This window comes from Phalacrocorax aristotelis, chromosome 8 (genome assembly GCF_949628215.1).
Source record: "Phalacrocorax aristotelis chromosome 8, bGulAri2.1, whole genome shotgun sequence".
In the NCBI taxonomy this organism is placed as follows: Eukaryota; Metazoa; Chordata; class Aves; order Suliformes; family Phalacrocoracidae; genus Phalacrocorax; species Phalacrocorax aristotelis.
The window spans coordinates 40,185,783-40,208,673 of NC_134283.1; the positions used below are offsets into that span (position 1 = coordinate 40,185,783).

The 22,891-nt window shown below is 42.2% G+C and overlaps 1 protein-coding gene across 5 annotated transcripts; it reads right to left on the reverse strand.

Annotated features, from left to right (window-relative positions):
- Positions 1–48: 48 nt before the first annotated feature.
- On the reverse strand, positions 49–20,951 carry CANX (calnexin). Of its 5 annotated transcripts, none has more exons than XM_075102740.1 (16): positions 20,874–20,951; positions 12,658–12,847; positions 12,108–12,181; positions 11,524–11,582; positions 11,039–11,180; positions 9,659–9,740; positions 8,054–8,246; positions 6,944–7,133; positions 6,094–6,207; positions 5,532–5,688; positions 4,996–5,211; positions 4,483–4,602; positions 4,225–4,363; positions 3,979–4,070; positions 3,308–3,366; positions 1,805–1,942 (listed from the first exon to the last, which is right to left on the reverse strand). In XM_075102740.1, exons 2-15 carry the CDS (start codon positions 12,841–12,843, stop codon positions 3,313–3,315), a joined length of 1,818 nt encoding a protein of 605 aa, XP_074958841.1. In that variant the 5' UTR covers positions 12,844–12,847; positions 20,874–20,951; the 3' UTR covers positions 1,805–1,942; positions 3,308–3,312. The 5 variants fall into 5 exon arrangements, with proteins under 5 accessions (XP_074958837.1, XP_074958836.1, XP_074958838.1 ...); XM_075102739.1 differs by having other exon boundaries at positions 20,832–20,912; XM_075102736.1 differs by having other exon boundaries at positions 49–3,366; positions 20,832–20,912.
- Between the last annotated feature and the right edge of the window lie 1,940 nt (positions 20,952–22,891).

A 22,891-nucleotide genomic window follows, 5' to 3' on the forward strand; every position in this document is an offset into this window, starting at 1 on the left:
ATGAAGACTCAATTAGTAACACTGCTTAATTACACAAAGGAAGCCCAGCAGAGTTAAGTTTCTTTATTGATTAGTTTTTACATCTTTTCTTTTTAATTTGCATCTACAGGTACCTTTTTGAAATGGACAGGTCTTTTCTGCAACTGAAATCACAGGCCATGTTCAGCAATGCTAAGAAAAAAAAGAAAAACGAACTCCCACAATTCGAAAAAAAACTTTTTTCAAAACCATGAGGCAACACTGGTAGTAACTGGGGCACAGCTCAGGATGGGGAGAGCAGTCACAAGCCTTGCACAGGTAACCCCAGCCTTTGAGGAAGGAGTAAGGGGAGAGTGAGGCACCGCGGACATACACACCTACTAGCAATTCGCACTTGCAAGAACCCTGCGTCAGGCCCAGGAGTCAATCTTAAAAACAGACATGCACAATGCGTTTCATAGGTCACAGCCTCAAGCTGTGACAATTCACTATCAGCCAGACCCAGAACAGCTAGATCACATCGCGTGACACTTCTGGAACACGTGAGTTGGTTAGCTGTATCCTTATCAACACCCCTTACTGAGCACCAAGTTTGAGAGAACCATTTTCAGCATTTCTGCCACCTTGCCTTTCATGCCCTGCCTGCACCTACCCCCCCAAGGTTGTGTTGTGATTTTCCATCTCAGCCTAACACACACACCCCCATCTTCAGACACAGCACATTCAGCTGCTTAGAGCATCCTTTTCAGAAGCTGCCACACTCAGATGCACATATATAAAAGGCTCAAATACACCTTCACGTATTTGTAATACTTCCAAACCTAGTTCGCAGGTTACAACCAGGTAGAGCTTTGGTACTTTGAAAACACAGCTATGCTTTAGAAGTACTCAGGATAAGCAGACAGCTCATTTTTCCACAAGGAAAAGTGATTCTGAGGTTTAGACTGAGCCACCCAAGTCAGAAAGGATAAAAAGTAACTTTGGAGTTGTCTATCCATTTTGGAAAGTCTTAATTTATTGTAGTGATAATTTAAGAAGCATACACTACCGTATCAAAAAAAGCCATAACATGCAGACGGGAGACCTTTTCAGGAGATTTAGCAGAAGCAAATGCAGATTTACAAATAGCTTTCATATAATACTATTTAAAAGCTGATAGCAGATCTTCAGTTCACTTTTGATACTTTGAAAAAACATGTACGCACATGAATTGTTCAGGAATTTAAGGCAATTTGCTTACTGAGATAAAAACATTAGATTAATAGATTTTTATGTTGTGCTCGAAATGTTAGCTGAATTGAAACCATTTACATAGACTTCATCTCAAAGGACTGAGTGATAAATAGCAGCTGCTCCTTGATAAAAATACAGTCCTGAGAACAAGCTAGTAGCAATGCTTAAGCTATGACATCTTCCCTGTCAGAGTATAAGCTATTTTTGCAATAAGGAGCAGTATTTACCAGGTGTTCAACAGGCAAAGGCATTCTGAACATGCAATGGCTCCCAACAGAAGTCTGAAATTACTTCCAGTATCTTGCTCACAATAGTTTATTTGCACACTGCAGAAAGATCAAGAAATCCTGCTATGCATTTGTGATCACTAATATTTCAAACACAACAACCAAGAGATACAACATAAGGACAGGCAGCAAAAGGTGTTTTACAAAAAAACCCCAAAAGCCACGAGTCTCTTCGTAATTCACTAGATTGTTTGCAAAGTAATCGGAATACTCTTCCCTCCCCAACCCCTGGGAATAATTCCCCACACTATTCCTATGCTATGACCAAACAACACTGGAGTGTTTTAAATTCAGTGCAAGAAGAGTAATTTCAGGACATTTAATTTCACTCTAAACAAAGGCAAGAGTTTATCTATATAGACATCCAAACGCCAACATATTTGGTACAGTGTAATGAAGTTACATAGATTTCAGCCTCAGAGGTATGCTCTTGTAGTGATCACCTGCATTCCACAAAAAAAAAAGAAGCGTTTGAAACAGTATAATATGGTAGACTCAACACTTTAAAAAAAATTTATTCAGCTGGAATTGGAACTCCCTAACATTCACAATATAATTTAGGATGCATTTGTTACATGAAGAGCAGATAAAAGACTTAAACAGTTTCACATACCAGTTAAGATATTCCACATGCTCCTTCCCCACCTACAATACTGACATCTTTGTTAGTTGGGTTTTGGTATTTTTTTCCTTAACAAATACTCAGTTCAACTCATCTACCTGACCACCTCCCCCATTTCTACAGGAGTAGACATACACTGATAACAGTGAGAGGATATGGGACACTGTCCTATCCAGTGTTTGGACCCTGGAAAGGAGTAGGCCTAGCTATAAAAATAGAGTTCAATGATGAGCTGAACATGAAACGCTTCAGCAACTGAAGCAAGGCTGGACTCAGAAAAAGCTGTATAGTCACAGAGAAAGGAAAGCATCAGTGGCTGAAGAAAGGGGAAAGGGGGAAGTAGTCTAACCCCGCCCCCCAACAACCCATTAACTTTACAAAAAGCGTTCAAGGACTAACAAAATCCATTATCTGCAAGGTCTGCAGGATTAAATGCCACATTAAGATGACCCACTCCAAATCCCAGATCATTTGCCAACACTTAACAGGGCTTTAGCCATGCACCGTATGCATATTCTACAGACTGACTAACCCCCTTCCAACCCTTTCTTCCTCTTTCCCCTCCCCCCAAAGAATGAAGTTGATTGATTAGAGAGTTTCACTACTGCTTTCCCCATACATTTCCGCCCCCCCCCCCCCCCCCCCCCCCAGCTTCCTTTTCTTTTGAGGGCATAGGGGTTGTCAAATACATTGACAACTTTTCTTTAAACAATTATCAAATTAAGAGATATAAAGACATTGGTGCATTTAGGAATTTACATATTTGTAAAAAAAACTAGTTATAAAACTGCATTTTTATCACCTAGTGCTTTCAAGATTCATTGTTATTTTTCACTAATTAATATATTAAATTAAGCCAAGGTTTGAGACCAGAAAAGTTCTACCAATCTACTTGAAAACAGAAAAGAATATTTAAAACCAAAAATGAAAAGGTTAGTTATGTTACATTCCAAAATCCACAGCCCATTATATCAAACGCATTCTTTCTACAGGAATGATGTTCTTTAAAACAGATGATTGCAAATATTTTACTGCTAGACACTCCATTACATTGGATAGTGTGACTGGAACCTGTGGATGGTGAAATCTTGAGGTTTTTCCAACTTTCAATGTAAGGTGTCCAAGGTCCTCTCCCAGAACCATGTTTGGAAAAAAAAAAAAAAATCACAGATCAAGTTCTTATTACTTTTTTCAATCTTTCCTTGGCTTTCTGTTTCTGGGTGATCTATTCACAGTTTCCTCCTCCTGCAAGAGAGTAATTTGTGTAAACATCAAGGAAATAAAACCTATTAATATCGTTAAAAACTTTTGAGCAAACTACAAAAAATAATCCACTGTCATTTCTACATTGGGATTTATTTTTTGACAGGACCTACCGCTGTTACCACCCCTCCTTTCTATACATCGCAAACACACAAATCCTCATTTTCACAGTGGATGTACGCTATTTGCCAAGAGTACTCATCAGCTTCTGTTGCTGTGAGAATCCCTTTAACTTAAAGCAACACTCCACCCATTTAAGTCAGCTGTTAGGTCAGTGCGGAGCACTTAAGATGTCACATACTGACTGCCTAGAAAGCTGAATAAGCTTTTTGCCTCAAGCTGATGCATTCCACACAATCCCACTCCTCTCACAATGCAGGGTCTGTAGCAGTGCCTTTAGCAAGGTGCCCGGCTCTGCTGAAGTTGGCCGCAGCAATTCCTATTCAGCAGCATGATTAAGTTTTCCAAAGTTCTGACAATGGGAGGGAGTATCACATGAGCCAGGTTTACTTCTGAACAGTTTAATAAGGCCTGTTCTACATGATTTAAAGAAAAAAATGTGCAAGACTTCCCTCAAAGATTAAGCACTCTTACCTCTGATGCAGGTTTCCTGTCCTCTTCCTCCTCCTCCTCCTCCTCCTCTTGGCTAGCACTTCCTATATCAGCATCGCTTTTCTGCTTCTCTTCTGAAGGAAATAAAAAAAAAAATCTCATTCTCTTTTCATTAAGACTTACCTTCAGTTCACCGTTGGCTTTACTCCATGTCTGCCAATCCTGCTGTTCTATTCTATAAGAGAGAAAACTCAAACTGATTCAAGATTATCTATCTAGTGCACCTACCTAGCTTTTCCTCATTTGCTTCTTCTTCCTCCTCCTCTTCTTCCTTGCCCCCTTTATCTTTTTCTTCCTCTTTCTCCTCATCCATCACATCAGGCTGAGGAGCATCAGTCTTTTTGTATTCTGCAACACTTGGTTGTTTCTTAAAAAAAAAAGAAAAAAAATTGTCAAAACCAGGCAATTATTTGTGACATGTTAAGGCACATTTTGCTGTATCCCTTTTTAAAGATTATACTACTTATTATCAGAGGAAATGCATACCTTCCCAGAACAGCAGAAAAGGACAACAAGGAACACCGGCAAAGCCACAGTGAGGATATAGACTACCCAAAGCCAGGGACGCTCTTCAGCAGCTGCCATCATCTGGCCAACAACACCAGGCTATAAGACAAAAAGAACCATCAAATTTCATCCCATACAGCAAGCTGTAGCAGTGAAGTTTAAGCTACAGAATTTTCAAACAGGCTTTTTGCAACTTTGAATATTTCATACCTCAAAAAAAGTCAAAGTTAACTTGCACAAGTAGTTTTTCCATAGTTTGCAAATGAAGAATTAGGCTGAAATTAACCATCCAAACACCAGAGCAAAAACCTCACAAAATAGCATAGCAGTGAGTACTCATTGTTACTTGTAGCAACCATTACCATATTACATTCAGGAACTGACATTTATCATAACCCCTGACCTTGGTACATACAGCTATATATTGATAAAGACCGTGGGAGGGAACGGCAGCAATGCTCCGAAGCACACAATTAAATCTTTACTTCTCACCTCTGCAGCACCATCAGCTGCCTTTTTCAGTCCCCATCCATCACTGGCCCAATCATCAGCCACAGCTCTTTCAGTACAGATGATGAAGTTGTCAAAAAAGATGTCAGAAGTCATTGACCATAGCTCAAGTCCCACAGCACTGAAGGGAGTCATCTTGAAAGGTTGCAAGTCTTCAAAGAAGTCTGGGTTTGGGATCTTCCTAGGTTTCCATATACCCTAGGAAAGACAAAATGTTCAGCCTCACCTGATATAATGCTATTTTTAGTTTTCAGCCAATTTTGAACAGAGAGAAAGACAAATCCATTGCACATAATTATGATGTCTATGGGTGCAACTCATCACGTTTTGGGAATCAATTTCCATTTGTGCTACAAAGAAGGGAAGCCAAGTAAGAAAGCACTTTGAATGTTTCCACTTGAAACCCAGTACAACCATAACTAAGAATACAAATACTGCCACACTTGCTGAACCTAAATCATTCTGCTTTTTGCAAGAGAAATGCTGCATTGGCAAGTAATTCAAGCAATGACACCAACCTGATAGTTCACGTTATCAATCATAGGAGGCTTCCATTTGCCTTTGTAGTTTGGATTGTCAATCATTGGTCGCTGCCAGGTACCACAACCAGGGGCTGTCTCACATTTAGGGTTTGCAATCTGAGGTGCCTCCCATTCACCATCCATATCCTCATCCCTGGAAAGGGAAATTCAGTTTTGAAGTCCATCCCTTGTCTTTATAGAGACTAAGGCTTAGACAACGTCCAATTTGTGGGAATTTTAAAATTCCTACCATAAAATGGACATACGTAAACTTTGTATAGCATTGCTCTGTAGCTCAAGACACTGCAGAAGGAATGAGGATTTCAAGAAGTAGTTTGGAAGCACAGAAGCTCAACAAAAAAGCCAGTCCCTGAGCATCGCCTCCCCTGCCACCCCTTTCAAGTACGGTACAACTGCAAGATGACCATCCCTACCCGGTTCAGCTTACAATCACAGAACAGAAGAGTTGAAAAGTGTGCATGTGAATGCAAGAACACAAGACTCCTCAGACCAAAGCCATGAAATATTTGCTGTGATTTGCAACAGGCAGTAAACATACCAATCTTCAGGCTTCTCAGCATCAGGGTCTGCTACATATTCAGGCTCATCATCCAGCCAGCCCTCTGGTTTCACAGCATTTTCATCTGCTATCTTTGCAGGAGCATCCTCATCCCTTGAGAACAGAATATTATGTATTAATACACACAACAAACAAGTTCGTAAGCCCAAGGCATGGTTCTACAGACTGAGTAAGCCCACTGATCTAGACAACCAGCCAGCTTCACTTCTGATAGGTTAAGCACAACGCCATGATTTCAGAAGAGAATTGCCTTGCCATCTGTTACCTATACATGTGCCTCATGGCAGTCATGGCGCCAAACGGAAGGTAATACTACTTACTTTTTAAAACCAACCTAGAAAGGGTGTATTACAGCAAATCCTGTATTTAGTGGTCATTGCAAATACACACTTTAGCTCAAAATTGAGTCCATGGTTCACAAAGCATAGGCTCAAAGACAGAAACCCAGTACCAGTTTGATTTAGGATGTCAAATATTTCAGTCACCTGTAATTATGCATTATGCAAACAACTACAAACATCTTACAGTTATACCTTCTGCAACTCATCTTTTGATCTCATCAAGGATGAAAGCATCAGCTAGCACAGCTGTCTCAGTAAAAACTTTACCTCTGGCCAGCAGAGTAACAGGAGCACTAAACAGTAATTCCAGAGGGCACAGACTCAGTCTGCCTTTGTCTACCGAACTGCCACTCAGATGCCTAAACTGATTGTGTTTTGATTACAAGGGTGAGACTCAAAACGTTTTAAGTCATCGGAGAAAGAGTTTTTGATCAGGAACAAGCTACCAGGCCAAGGCTTCCCTCAATTCCACCCCTCCAAGAGCTTACCAGTCATCTGGTTTAACAGCATCTGGGTCTGGGATTTTTGGTCTCTCATCCCAGTCCTCAGGCTTCTGGTCATTCGGGTCCTCAATCTCTCGGGGGGGATTCACAGGAGGAGACATATCATTTAGCAAATTCCCACTGTTGACAACCGTTTGATCAACCAGTATTTCAAAACTGTTATCAGGATTCAAGACTGAAGAAAAAAGTTGATGTAGCCATTACAATTGATAAAAAGCATGCATTATAAAGCATCACTTATCCCCACTGTACAATTACAACTTCATCAACCCAAGCTACCACCTACCCAGCAGATGTCTTAAAGAAATGTTAAGAACCTTTCTCCTTATGCCAAAGTATAACTACTGATGATGTACCACATCCCACCCTGTGAGAAAGACAACTCTTTGCAGGAGTCCTACTTTACATATGCTAAAAGCACAAAGTCGCTTGTAGAGTGGTTTACCAGTCACAAGAGCAAGTTGACTTCAGCACAACAAGTAATGCTTTAGTAGTAAGAATGTATGTACTTACATTCTACTCAAGAATAAGTCTCCCTGCTACTGACTCACAAGATTTTAATCTCATTCCTTTATACACTGCTGCCTCTGTAGCAGGAAAAGCTACAGAGGGATCCTCCTGAGCACTCCCTGGAAGATTTTAGTCATAGCTAATACACCAGACCAGACACTGTACTTCAAGAACCACTGAGTTTGTCTGGTACTATGAAAGCAGCAAGAGAAAAGACTACCCCTCTAAACCTAAAGCCTAGTATACCCCAAATTACTAAGGGGCAGCATTCCAGCAGTTTATAAGTGTTGATAATTATTTTGGATATACTTAGCATATCAATTTACACAAGACTGCTCTGAAATTCCGTTCTTTATTAAGTTCAAGGTCTCATGACCTTTCTTGCCTGAATCAAGACTTCTTGCAAGGAAGAAATAAGCCTTTGTATACTAAGATCAGTTCTTGCATTCAGAGCTTTCAAGTGGTTTTTAGTTGCATGGTGCGTTGACACAAGTATTCAGTTGTTCATCTGGCTCATTTTATGAGCTTTTGATTCAGGAAACATAGTAGTAGTTATTTAGCACACATAGTTAACAGTCACCATACCCAGAGTATAAAGATGGGTCTTCTTATCAGTAAAGTAAGTCTTCAGGTCTGCTTCTGGACGCTTCGCATGCTTCTCCTCATATTTGCCAGTCTTTGGGTTTTTGTGCCGGAAGATGAAGTGCAATTTATAGTCCTCTCCACATTTGTCAGGGCCAAACATGATCGTATATGGAGTTTTGTCATGGAACTGATCCTTTAAAAACAATGTAAAGCTTCATTCCATTATTTTGAAATACAACTGCAGTCACTGTCTGGCATAAGAACTCCCAATTCTTTAGAAATTATGCTGCAACTTGGATATTAAGCTAGTGAAATACCCACACTATAGCTTATGAGATGAATACAAGCCTCTAGGAGGAAACGCCAGAATTATCCCAGCTCCTTATTTTGCACCTTTGGTCTCTACTTTCCACATGGAAAACAACAACTATTCAAGTGTTATCAAAAAGATAAGTGTAAGTGACCACCATAACATTTAAATATACCTCTACATAACCATAAAGGATTTCAAAAGCTATCAATATAAAATTATCAGTTGCTGGTAATAACGAACAACTAGTTAGTTCAGTGAGTTTCTTTCACACAAAGTAATAAGCAGCATTAAAAGCGAAGCCAAGTTGTATTTAGTTTACACACTTATGAACTGTCTCAATCCAAGAGCTAACTGCATGTAATAGTCTCACCTTTGAGCACTGCAAGCAAGTCTCTTTGTTCTTGCTAATGTTATCTTAACATTCAATGCACCTATGAAACTGGTTAGATATTCAAGTAGTCTTTTGGGTGTCTTTTTTAGTAATTTGGAATCCCTATTAATAACACAACTCCAATGAGGCTGCAGAAGGAAAGGAGAAGGATGGGTACCAAGTCAAAAGGTACTTCCTATGAAGAAGTCTAGGAAGACGGCTAAGGAAAACCCATAGGCTACACAAGCCTATGCAAGGTGACCCAGCAGTTAAGCTTTGGCTGAACAGGCTAAACCACTTTAAGTAGGTATATCACTGAGAGGAGAGAAAATTATTCCTAATCCTTAGGAGTTGTAGCATGGTATCTTCCATTGACCACACTTTTAAGACAACGCATTCAAGGGTCATTTATGAAGCAAATAGTTCTATGCAGCTAGTGTGTGCAGCTGAACATTTAACATTGTATCCAGTCCAACCTCAAGACTATTTTTAAATATACCCAGTAACTCACCCACCAAGTGGGTTCACATGTCAAAGACAACACAATAAATGCAAGGTATATTTTCAGTTATTTGCATTAGTCTGTTTAAGAAGATGGAACGTGGTATCTTCCTCCTGGGCAACAGCTTCCTGAGAAGGTTTCTCCTCATCTACCGGCTACTCTCATAAGACACCTCCTTTTTCGTCCTACAACCTAGGGAAATCTGAAGTATTACAGACTTCAGCAAAGGTCTAGAACCACTCAGCTACTGGGAAATTCCAGAGTTTTCACTCAAGAGCCAGAAACTGCTGAGTGCAAAGGACTTTGGAGATCAGGCCCTAAATACACCCCACTGCCTTTATTGAAGAGGTTTCTTCAGGAAGAAGCAAAACAAACAAGTTTTCTTTCACGGCTAATGCTCAAAGTAGCAGCATTACTCACCAGATTCAGTTCAGGGGTTTTTGAAAGCAGTTTCACATAGGCCCCACCACACTCTATTCCATTTTGGAAGTTTACTTCATACCTAATTTTAGTTTTGGACAGAGGGGAGAACACATTATACATGAGGAAAAATTACCCCTGTAATACACAATTACATTTCTCAAGTACAAATTAAGAGATAAGACTGTTTTGTTTCTTGCTCTAAATCACATGTCCAGTGATTATTAAAAATACACGCTGCACTCTAAGGACTAAGCAAATATTCATAAGGGCCTGAGAAACATGAAAAAATTGAGGCTTTACAAGACTCAACCTCTAGAAAATATTAAAGGAATTGAATGCTTGTCTAGAAGATTATGATCTATAAATGGAGAGAAGGGAGAAATAGCTTACCAGTATGTAAAACACTGCAAAAAGATTAGATTAAAGCAAGACAATTACTTTCCCCACAACTACTATGGCAGACAGTACTCAATTTATAAGACTACCAAAGCAACAACAATCGGATGATAGGAGAAGCCCCTTCAGGGTTATACGCATACAACAGTATATTTAGGGATGCCAAGGAGTCTGAAAAAGGCAAAACATCTCTGTCAGGAATAGGCTTAGTATGCTTGATCCTCTCTCAATGCCAGCAGCTGGAGTGGATGACCACTGGGGTTTATTTTTAGCCTTGTATTTTGAGCCAAAACTAAACAGGCATGCAAAGCAAAGTAGCCAATTCATTACCTTGTGCAAATACAAATCGGCTTACTCTTTGTTTAAAACTGATAAAGTATGTAATAATACACAAATCAACTGTTCTCACTGAATGATTTCCCTGCCCGTTCCCGCTTCTTGCTAGTCTAACATACATGCAAGTAGATTCTTCTACATCAGTCACGGTCAAGCAGAACTAGGCAAGCTGTTCATCTTCCGTGACAGATGAACTAAGACAAAGGAAGGAGGAAACGAGTGCCTCTTTACCACCCTGTCCACTCCACCTTGAAAACAGAGGGCAGTTTATTGCCTAAGTAAGTGCACTGACCTTACATACAGACACTCTTCTCCAGAAGGACAAGGACTTTCACAATTAGCAGTACAAAAGTCAGTTGCCTGACCTTGTTACTACAATTAAATCAAGTGAATTGAAGTCCCAAGGCACTTTACCAAGTCTAGTTTTCATAGACTTCTTTCCTCTTCAGGCTTCAGAGACACCCATGCTGCTCCTAACTTCCCACTTTGGGAATATGGATTGCTAGTTTACTCTTCCTTAAACAGTATAATAATAGGTTACAGTGTCATGTGTCATCTAGACCCCAGTCAACAAGAACTCAGTTATGGAATTAACTTCAGCCTGCTCTCCTGTCATAACAGAACACTAAGTTATCCTTTACTTACTGTATAATAAGGGGTTTGGTATCAAATACAAAAGGCTTTGAAAGTTTGGATGAAATTGCGTGATGCTTGGCTCGGGTTACCAATACAAGCCCTTTGTCTCCTGGAAGCTTAGTGTCCTTCATGTCTTGGACTTCCCATTTACCTGGAGAGAAATCAACCAAACACTATCAAAACTTGTTCAAGTCAGGCTTTTTTTAGCCCAGTTTTGAGCAAGATAATCAGCATTCTGAAATAACACCCAACAGGGTGCCTTATCAAGTTATTAGCATAACACCTTCACTAAAAGTTATTTTAAAACCTCCAAGTAGATATTTTGTCTAAACCAGAACTACCTATTATATTCTTAGCCAGGTATATAAACACTCCTCCCACTTTCTCTGGTGAATACATTTTTAACTGGGAAGAGAAAACAAAGGCTTGCACCTCTTCAGGTATGACAAAAAACATCAGAAACATCTATCATACAAAACCTGGGTTGGACTCACCATCATATTTGGCAATCTCATCATCTGTATCATCTTTTTTTGCTCTGGAAAGGATCCATCTAGAAGACAGACATCCAATGGTTGAAAAACATTTACTTCCCCCCCCCAGTTAAAAATCCTACCTGTAAGATAACCCTTTTACTGTCCTATGACTACACCCTGGTGTGTTGATCTCCTGAGGAATTCTATTCCCAAGCCTGCAAAGTTATCTGCATTTGCCACTTCCCACCCCACCCCCAAAGTAGGATCGTGGCCTCAGTGTCTCGCTCTCAAAAAAAAAAAAAACCACCACAAAAGTAGCTCCTCACCATCTTCACGTTATTCAAGTAAACTGAAAACTCAGGTGAGGGTTAAAACATTACACATGTATGGCTCATCTCCCCTTTGTTACTAGAACTTAAGGAAATACTAGTTTAGCTCAGCACCTCAGCAGCCAGGCTCATATAATTCACTGCTGTAATCCTTGCCAACCACTGCTCTGGGATTTGATTTTAAATAACAGGCTCTAGAGTAAGGGTTTCATTCCCTTTCACCAACATTTTTAATTATTTGCTATACTGAATCATCCTTCAGATTATACTCACCCATCCAGAGTTCCTTTATCAAAGGACTCCGCAAAATACACCTCGCCGGTTGGGACTGGGGCCTTGTAGGTAACCTATTGGAGAAGAGATGCATTTATGCACCTTTCAAGGCACATCCTCTACTCTAAAGAAATACAGGCATATACAGCTCTCATTCCCCCTTTACACTCAAGTACAGCTTACCTGGAACACCCTTGCAGCATAGATATGGAAGTAACATAAATACTACTGCTTGTGCCAAGCCATTGTGCTCTTGCCTGCATCTAAAACTAAAGGATATACCTAGCTAGAAATACTAGCGTTAACTCCTGATAATCACACCAGATTTCGAGGGTGGATCTAAGTTCGAGGGTGGATCTAATACAGGAAGAATGTGGGGGACATGAGAGTATGAATGAAGCAGCTAGGCTTAATTCCAAGCCCTACTCCCAGATAACATCTTTAATAACATCACAACATCTTAAACATTAGCAAAGACTACTCTGATCAGACTTACATTAACCACAACACAAGCAGTAACTCAATTTTTAAAAGAAGTTGCATGCCAAACCTTTGGAGTTGGAGGAGGAGTGCTCTTTTCAGGCTTTGACTCTTCTGCCTCCTCAATGCCATCATCCAAGTCATCCTCAATATCAACTACATCATCACCGTCATTGTCATCATCCACATCATGTGCCTGGACAGCAAGAGTCCCAAGAGCGAGCAGGGTCACATACAGCAGCCATTTCAGCTCCATGATCCTAAATAAATAAGATAAGGCAATGAGGTCAAGCCAGCACTGCATGCAGAGCAAAGCATTGCTTCTCAGTACAAAACGAAGCATCCACGACAACAGGTGAAGTGTCTAGTCATACCACTAAAAGAAAAGTGCAAACTTACCTTTTCAGCTCTTATTTACTGCATGTGGCTGGTTGAGACAGCTCTAAAAGCTCAAGAGGAACACAACATAAAGCTAAAGTATTTAATACAAAAGAGGCGTTAACTGAGTGGAAGACTGTGTGTACAGGTTTTGCAGATCATGCTGCAGAAGTGTCATAATTTTGCTCTCACACTGCCACAGTCCATGAGCAGAACAGCAGACACATGTACACAACACCACAACCTACATACCTGCAAAAGCCTAAACAGAAAACCCATTTCTTGCTTATAAAGGACTTTAAATGCATGATGTAGAAAACTGAAATTTCCATTCAGTTCAGGAACTGAAATACAATTAGCTAGCTCTTTCAAGCAGAGAATAATCTATGGAGTAATCAATCCTCTGCCTCCTGGTTCAATTTTTTTTTTTTTTCTCAACTGTGGGACCCTGACATTTTCATTCATCAGTTTCCTTCCCCAGGTTTTATTCTGGAATTACTGCCAACAGTCATTGACACAACTGGCAGATGTCGATAAGCAGCTGAGGCTACTGAGGCAGACCCGGGGAAAAATTCTTACTATTTAACAGACAGGTGATTTGATTCCCTTCTTTTGATCTCTAATTTAACAGGATAACCGAAGAAAAAGACTATCTGTTAAAAGAGACTTTACAGAATTAAAATATCACACTTCAACTAACTTATAAGGTGCCCAGCACATTGTCACACCTAAAATATGGTAGACCTTGGCAAGCTGTAGCCCAAAAGATCTTGTAAGTAAAATGGGTTTCAATTTTACTTTCTTGCTAGAAAAACTGCAAGGTCACAGCACCTTTAGGTCGATACAGAAGGCAACACTCTTAGCACGCTGCTTATAGTTTTATCTGCCAAAAACACACCCACAAAAACAACCCATGCCTTGCTCACCGTTCCTCCTTTGAATCACAATGCAAATTTTTCTTCCAAAACCAGAGCTGTAACAGAGACTAAGACTTTTCTGAAAGCAAGTGTAAAACCAAACATCACCCCCCTCCCTCACACTCCTGCCTCAGGCTGTAGCCCTGTAGACTTACAAACATAACTCAAGCAGAGTTAATAGTGCCTGCAGGGGCATAAGATCTTGCTAGAAACCAAACTTCCAACTTTCCAAAGCATGTTCAGGCAACTAAAACCATTTACTGTCTTAAAGGCTTATCAGCACTATCCAATAGCCCAAAACTACGTTGCATACCAGATCCACCATTCTTTGATTAACTTAATTCTAATGACAGAGGGGATGTTTTATAACTACAACAAAACTGTATTTTAAAGACTTGTGCTGAGGTCACATCCACTTTATCACTACAGCAACATGCAATTACAGCCAGTTTTCTAACAACAGTGATAGCCTTGAGGATTATAGTCTAAATGCACGCTCACAACCCCCATCCGCACGCACACACAACACGCAGGCAACTGCACTGAAACACCTCTGAGCCAGAAGGACACCATCCACAGCACGAACAGCTGACAAAAATTCCAAGTTTTGTTTCATATGAGCAAAGTTGTTTGCTTAATGCACAGTGTACAGCTGAAATTGAAAACAGTTACAGATCTCGTAAGAGCTATGAGCTGCTATGACTAATATGGGAACAACAATACAAAACCAAGGAATGAAAACTGTCACGCAAACATCGGTACCCTTGGAATTTCAAGTTCCTCTTGTACAGATGGCATGCTCTCTGAATGTTTTCATGCCCATCAGCATAAAAACAGTACAGAAAACAAGACCCTGAAACTTCATGTGAAAAAGTGATCTTTAGAAGCAACTATAGATGAGATGGCACAAGGACCCCTTCCCTTTCCAAGGGAAGGGCTGAATTTTGTCTTACCTTACCGAGAGGACCTCGCCAAATACATTTTTAACAGAGTTAAATTCAGGAAGATTTTACCCCAAGTTTTAAAACTGCTTTCAAATTATATTATGCAGATAGAATGACCACTTTGTGATTTGTAAAGTGATACATGAAAATTAATCTTAAAAATATAGCAAGATTAAAAATAAACCAATCCTCTCCTCTCTTTTTAAGGGGAAGAGGTTTCTGCATACCTCCTCCCAAGCCTGTGCAAAGGCTATTAATGATTTAGCATGCAAGTAATCCCTTAAGTAGCCTCACCGCTAGCCAACCAGCAACCAAGTTTTGGTGAAAGAAAAATCATCCCCCCTAACTTCCATGCCAGTAGTGACTCCAAATGTAATAATTACCTACTTCACAATCCCACCCCAACTACAACCCTTCAGGAATATGTATCAGCAGCAAATGGACTTTGGTAAATGCTAGCACAGAAGTGGCAAAGCTGCATAGCCTCATACTGAGGCAAGGCTGCTCCAGAAATTCTCCTGTCAAAGCATCCTAGTGAAACCAGACAATTCCAGCAGTGACCCATAGAGCAGGGACAGAAGCTGTGCCACCCTGCACGTCTGTGCTCCTGATACAGCCATATCTATCCTCCAGGTCTTTATTTGTCAGTTAATGCTCTGCCTGAATTCAAGGCCTCCTTGAACCTCATTTCAAGGTAGAATTACTATCTGTTCAAACTCCCGAACAAGCTTTTTTCTCTCTCCCCTCAAAAAAAGAAAGCTAAAAGCATGAAGAGAAACTAATCCAGTTTCATGTCCTTGCCTCCTCATAATCATTGGCAAGCAGTATTCACAAGTTTATTTCCCTACAGAAAGCTGTTTAGAACACCTCCTACATAATAAATCTGTCCCAAATTCAACATAAGCTACCATTTATACACCTTTAGTACAGACTGGTAGCGTCTTCTGCAACTGCCAGTCGTCATGCCAAGTCCCTTATTCTATTAATCTGTAATGATATAACGGTATAATGTAATACAAGCACAAACTCACTAAACTAAGAAATAAATTTATCTTCTGAGAACAGTGTCTTTTAAGTGAAGCACACATTTTTGATATTTAAAAAGCTACTTCTATCCATAATGGATGCACAGCTACAGGAGAAAATTTCAACTTCACTTCACACAATCCTTAGGGACACAACAGAAACATGATTATGCCCTAGTAAATTAGGTTATTTCTAAATAGAAGATAGAAAGAGAGGGGAGGGGGAGAAAGAATAAACTCAGGTTTTATACAGAAGAGGCATAAACCAAATTTTCAGTGGAGCTTTTAAGTTGCTAGCAACTATAAGTGTTCAATTAGTCACCTAAAATGTAGTCTAACCTTCAGATGCACAGCCACCTACTCTATTATGATCAGGCTTCTCCCTTGAAGAAGTATCCAATTTCCAAGCAATTTTCATCATTAGCCCTTTTTTACTCTGCCTGCACTTCCCTTCTTCAGGTTTAACTGTGTAATATTTCTGAAGGTTGGTGGATTTCTGATCATGCAACTGCCAAAAGCCTTTAACAAAGGAATCCTTTCATAATAGGCAAGAGCTTCTGACGTCTCCATTCTACTTCAGTGCTACCCTCATTTTCACCATAACAACGTTCCAAGTCAGAGATGATTAAAACATCATCTACTTTTTTTTAGTAAGGTCTTCAGATGCTTACAGACACTGGCACACCACTTGGATCAAAGTGAAAACTACTGCAGTATAATACCAAAGTACTAACTAGGAAGAGAGTTTGAGACTGCCAGGGCTAATGAATCACTTGTGTCTGTGTCCATCCTCAGCCAGCTCCTACACTAGAAAATTTATAGCTGACATTTAAGCACAGTTTGCCCTATTGTCAAAAGGCCGAAGCATTTTCCCCTGGAATTTACAGGAGCTATAGGCAAACACTGAAAACAGACACCTGCAACAGCTGCGCTACATAGACTTTACTTTTTACAAAGTAAAACCTGAACCAACTCGAATGAGATTCTAAGACAGGATCAGCCTCTTGCCACAGAAGTTGCACTCTTAAAATATAGGGCCAAGTGATCGCTACCTTTGGATTTCAAGGCCTTCAAGGAAGTCATCCAGCTTCAGAGATTTATTTTTATCTACAATTCCCCTTTCACTGAGCATAAAGAGGAAAGTTGTTCTTAATTATTGGCATGACACTTGACCCATGCAGCAGAGTTGTCACCACTCTCTAACATACGTGTCCTGGGGAAGGACAGATAATGAAAGCGCCCACACAAAGGATGTTTAAGTCCTTTGCTACCATACTTCCCAAACATGTTATTTAGAAAGTAACTTCCCTGTCAGGTCAAACAGAGCCTGCAAAACCAGTTTAATCATCTCCCTGGTTACTAATCTATTTGAGTAGTTCATCAAGCCAGTTCTTAACACTGCATATTTCAGAATGTGTAACTACATTTGAATTGCTACTGGCTATCTAGTTTACTACTTTTTATTAGAAGAATTAACAGTCAGATGAAATACGTCTTATTAAAAATAAGTCACTTACTATGAACTACACCTCAGCCATTTAACTGGAAGGGCATCAGTGGTTTCTATTTCAGCAGCATCTGTAGTGACAGCTGAATTACTTAAATATAGGAAGAGCAAAATTTGCTAGCAAAGTCCTGTGTTCCAAATACTGGATTTCAGTATGGTATTTGCAGTGGAAGTACACCAGTAAAAACAAGCACAATGCATCCTCACGCAAGGCAAGAATTATGGAAGAAAAATTTAAAGGCAAAGAAGTAAAGAAATTTATCATAACAAAAAAAATGTAAGCAGACAAGAACAGAAAGGCTGATACATACTCATTTTCCCTCTCAAATGAGATTTTTATAGTTTCTGGTCAAAGGCTTGGCTATCTGAGTTCATAGTCCACTAGCTTCTTAAAGTCAGAACTAAGAAACACTTTTCTACATCTCTCAATCCCTCCACCTTCCCATCCTGGCTCCTCTGCCGTGCCAGGGTAACTGTTTACACAGCCTCTTGATGAACTAGCAGCTGGTTTAAGATGGCTTGAAGTCCTTCTGCCATGTCATTTTAACCCTGAATCAAGACCCCAGTCCAATCCAGCATGCAAAGGCAAGAAGAGTTGTAGCAGGACAAGTGAAAGTACTGTGAGATAAAAGTAAGTAGCCAAGGATAAAGGAAATTGAGCTGTTGGCAGCAGAGTCAGCTTAATGCCATAGTTTTGTGTGTAGTTCTGTCATCCACACTTGTTGAAGACATACCTGTCTTTAGGCAGATTCGGGAGAACTACACTCTACACCAAAGCTGAACAACTAACTGCGTGGCCAAACACTAATTTCAGCAACTACATTACCTCACATACCCTCCGAGAGGGATAAAATAAAATTATATTAATCTATATGCAGCAATTCATATGATGCAGACAACACTTTTTCCCCTTAAATGCTTAGTTTTGCAACTAAACAACTTCCAGCATTGTGAAGATTCTGCTCTCTAACATGGTAAGTCAATGAACAGCAGAGAAGGCTAAGCTAAAACAGCCTTGCTTACAACAGCCCAGAGGCAAGAGCTCTGTTGGGGGGGTAGTTTGCTCTGCTTCCCCCCCACCTTTTTTTTTTTAAAAAAGGAGGGGATGCCTAGGATACACTGCTACATAAGGTTTGAGAAAAACCTCCTGGAAAGGATTAGCCAAACCTCTCCTGGAGAGGTCGATAGCCCCACAGAAAAAGCTGCCTTCTGTTTGGGTTGTAAGGAGCACAAACCAGGCAAGAGATTACATGTGAAAAGTGACAGCAACAAAGCCTGTTTTTAATAAGCATTTTGAATATGCCAGTTTCTAAAAATAACGTACAACAGCGCAAATACAGTGAGGGAGAAAACACCATGTACCATTCGTCAGCAAAGAGATCATTCCTGCAGAACTGGAAGTCCTTGGAGGGCAAAGACAGAACTGCAAGGCTGTTTGACCATAAAACAGATGGGCTGCTAGGAAAGTTACATTAGGCAGGGGGAGATTTGGAGGTGCCCCAAGATCTTTCAGACCATCATGCCTAGAAATCAATTCAAGTTTGCCCTGCCACAGAATTGATTCCAGCAAGAACAGGCTGCCACCACGATCACTACCAGAGGCAGAAAAATGAAAGACCAGAAAAGGAAGTAAAAGGCAGGGCTAAGTACAAGTCACAGTGTATTCTCAGTAAAGGATTTATTAATTTACTGAGGAGGAAGTGCTGCAGCACATCAAATGAGAGGGTAATCCAACAGAAGCTGCAAGCTTTCTTACTGTTTTGCATTATGCTTCCCTTCCTAGGAGGGCAGCTGATACCAGGAAGCAGTTTACATCTTACACATAGCTTGTGATGCTGTCTCTGAACTGTACAAGAACTCCCTTCATAGTATTTTTTTTTTAAACTAGAAGCACTGAGACCTTGTATAAATACAAAGTTTAACTCAAAGCTCTTCCTAGTTTTGTGAAGTGTACGGTGATATTACATAAGCTTATCCAAAACCAACGGTAAGGAGGGTTTTTAAGTCATTTCAAGTGCATTTGAGTGAACATAGAGCGACATATTTCAACCTGTATTTAACCAGTATTTTATCTGTATTATCTCATACGTTGTAATAGCTCTTGGAATATTTTACCAACAACTCAAACCACAGTAGGCAAAGATTCCCATAAAATCTGTGTGGTAGCTATACTTATTTGACAGTTTTAAGTAAACACATTGCATTTAGAAATACATGACATACCTAGAGACTAGCTTTTAGACATCTAACATACTCTAAATAAGTTCCAGAAAGAGTTTTCTGCGATGCTCGGCAGAAATGCTGCATGTTAATTATGTTAACACTACTAATAATAATAAATTCTGGACCTTTATCATTACTACCTCTAATACATGTCTGCTTCTCTTCACAACCAAATCACCTGCAGCATTTCTCTTTCTGCAGCCTAGAAAGTTCTTAACCACAAAACTGCATGTGAAAGTTCACTCTTTAGAATCAGTACAGACAAGAAAGCAGCAGGCAACGCATGCTTTAATTCAAAGGTGTAGGGGTTTTTTGTTTTAAAAGCACACAGTGCAATCCTTGGACAAAACTGAGAACTAAAATATCATTTATATGCTATTTTGAAGACACCTAACACAGATTATATTCAGGCGGTAAAAATCAAGCGCACATTTTAAGACCCCAAAATTCTCCGGCCGTGCTGCTGCAGAGTCTCCCCGCCCGCACCTCACCTTTGGCCTCCCTCGCTGTTCGATTACCACGTCTTCCCAACCTGTTGGGCCTCCAGTTCTGCGCCTTGGACTCCGCTTTTCCAGAGGCTTCTCCTTCCCCTCGCCCAGCCCGCAGCAGGCCACCCACCTCCCCTCCTGCCTCTGCAGGCATTCCTACTCGCGGTCAGCCTCTTTGGGCAGCTCGAGACTATTTCGGCACGTTAGCGGCCGACATCAGAGCATAAACAGCCACACAAAACCCAAACCTCAGGCCAGCCCCGGCAGTCCACATCCATCTCCCGCCCCCCCACCCCGAAGCCGCCCCTGTCCCACCCAGCCGGGGGAGGGGAAGACACCCAAGCACCCCACGGGCCCGGCTCCAGACGCGGCCCTGCCACAAGCCGCTCCTGCACAGGTCCCAGAACTTGCCAGAAGACCCGCCGCTCCCCGCCCGGCCCCTCTGAGGCCTAACGCGGGTCGAGCGGGCCCCTGCAGCAGCCCCCCGCCGGGGGGTCTCCCCGGGCACGGCCTCCCCTCCCGCCCCGGCTCCCGCGAGACCCGCCGCGCTCCCCACGGCGCGGGCCGGGCCGCCCCCCGCGCCCAGGCCCCGCAGCATCCCGCCGCCTCATCCCCCTCCCCCGCAGGCCGCCCCGCCGCCTCACCGCACCAATACCCCGGCATGCCCCGCAGGCAGGCCTGCTCCCCCAACCCAAGGGCGCGTAGCACGCCCCGGCCGCGGCGGTCGGGATGGACAGACGGACAACGAACGACCGCACTCACCCCCACTCAGCAGCCGCTGGCACCCCCCGCCGCGGCCCTTACCTCCGTCACGTGTCCGCGCGCCCAGCGCCGCCGCCGCCGCCGCCCGCCTATCTACTGCGCGCCAGCCCCACCCCCGGCCCACCTCGCTTCTCCTCTCCCATTGGCGAAGAGCTCGCCCGCCCGCCCGCCCCTTCGCCGTTCCGGGGCTTCGATTAGCTGGCTGAACCGCCGCTCAACGTCCTTCCCGCCTCAAAACACGCCCCAACGGCGCTGCCCTTCGTGGAGCGCTGTTATTGGTTGGCGGGGTTATAGGAAGTGTTGGGCGATTGGCTGGTTGAGGAGAGGCCGTTGAGGTGTGGGTGGAGACGCAACGTCTCGCAGTCTCGGGGCGCTGCGGTGGCTGGCAGGGCGGCGGGGGCGACGGGCCGCGAGGAGTTTCACAGCTCCCTGCGAGGGTGGCGGCGGTCCCCGGTCCGGGAGGGGGCCTTGCCCCGCTGCTGCTGTTACTGCCGCAGGCCCTGAGGCGGGGCCCCAGCGGCCGTACCTGCCTCATCCTGCCCGGCGTGAGACGCCCTGGGCCCGCCCGTGCGGCCGGAGATGGGGGGGGGGCGCTCATCGAGTGTTGGTTCGCCGAGGCCGGTGTCTCAGGAGAGGCTGGAGGTGGCTGCCTGTACCAGCGCCTTAGCACCGTGATAGTAAACAGCAAAGTCACCTTCTGCCTTTCCTGCCCTTAGCTCCTTGGAAAGGGTGTTCAAGTTTCCCTCCCTATTCAGAAAATTAAGCATATGTAGTATTTTTTGCTCAATTACAAGATCAAGTTTCAGGAAAACAGCAGAATTGGACACACAGTCCCAACGTGTGGCAGCACAGCTGAGGCAGGCCCTTGTTTAAAGGCCTTGTTTAATATCAGAAGATTTAAACTATGCTGTGTTTCCAAAATTAACACATTTCTGCAGAGTTGAAATATGGTGTAAATGCTCAATATTTACACACCCAAATAAGTACAGAAACGCAGGAAAATGCAGAAATAACTGCTCGGAAGGAGAGTCTGGAGCAGGTTTGCATGGGAGCATGCAATTAACTGTCAGAGCAAGATTAAATTTCAGGAGTCCCTGTCTCCTGCGTACGTATGGCAGCAGGGGATGGCAATGAAAGAGGTCCTCTGATGAAGAAAGCAGAGTCCTGTTACCCTATCAGTAATACCACTTCGAAGTTGTATCTGAGCTGCTCAGAACAGTTAAATGGAAAGCTGTATCTGAACTACCCAGAACTGCAGCCTGTTCCAGCAGATAGGAGGTATTCTGTAAGAATATCAGATGCAATATTGTTCAGAGGGGCAGGAAGAAGAGGGTTGTGGGTTTTTTTGTAAACATAAATCTGTTTTGAGTTGATGCAATGAGTCAGCAACATAAGTCTCCCAACAGAGAAAATTCTACCGCGTTAGGACAATGCAAACAGGGCCCGGGCGCTCAGAAATAAGGCTCAGCATAAATGAAATCAGCAAATCCCTGTTTACTCTGAAATTTGGAATCAAATGCTCACATTTTTTCAGGAAGCCACCAAGCTGGCTCCTAAACCTCCCTGTTGCCTGAGCTACACCCAGAGACTGAACAGAAGATGCAGACAGACAGGCAGGGAAACAGCCACACACAACAGGCAGCGCAGGAGATACCAAGTGCTTTAAATAAGAAACTAAAAACACCACAGAGGAATCCTTTAAAGCGTAACAAAGGAGTATAATTTCGCAGGCTCCCTCCCCAATCTAGGCAAAATCCAGTTTTCCACCAAACATCTTTCAAGCTGCTCTTTTGAAACAGGTTATTAACTCCAACATAACTCGCAGGACAGCACGATACTACTGCTGCAATCACACAAGCGCCAGAAAGCCAAATATACACACACATGCCTGTCACACATGCCTCCCCTTCCTCTCCCACCCTTTCCCAAAAAAGAAGACATTCCTTCCTTTTACAACCTGCTGAATCATGGCACAGGCAGGCAGCCCTGAAGCCTGCTCCTGCCTGCGCTGCTTTGTCATCAAGGGGAGCAGAACAGCGTAGATGAAAAAAAAAAAAAAA

Excerpts from the sequence above, each read along its gene's own strand:
- CANX (XM_075102735.1), bottom strand. Across the intron at positions 11,181-11,523 it reads TGAGATTGCCAAATATGATG|GTAAATGGGAAGTCCAAGAC; the intron begins GTGAGTCCAACC and ends ATTTCTCTCCAG. Across the intron at positions 8,247-9,658 it reads AAACCCCTGAACTGAATCTG|GATCAGTTCCATGACAAAAC; the intron begins GTGAGTAATGCT and ends TTGTTTTTAAAG.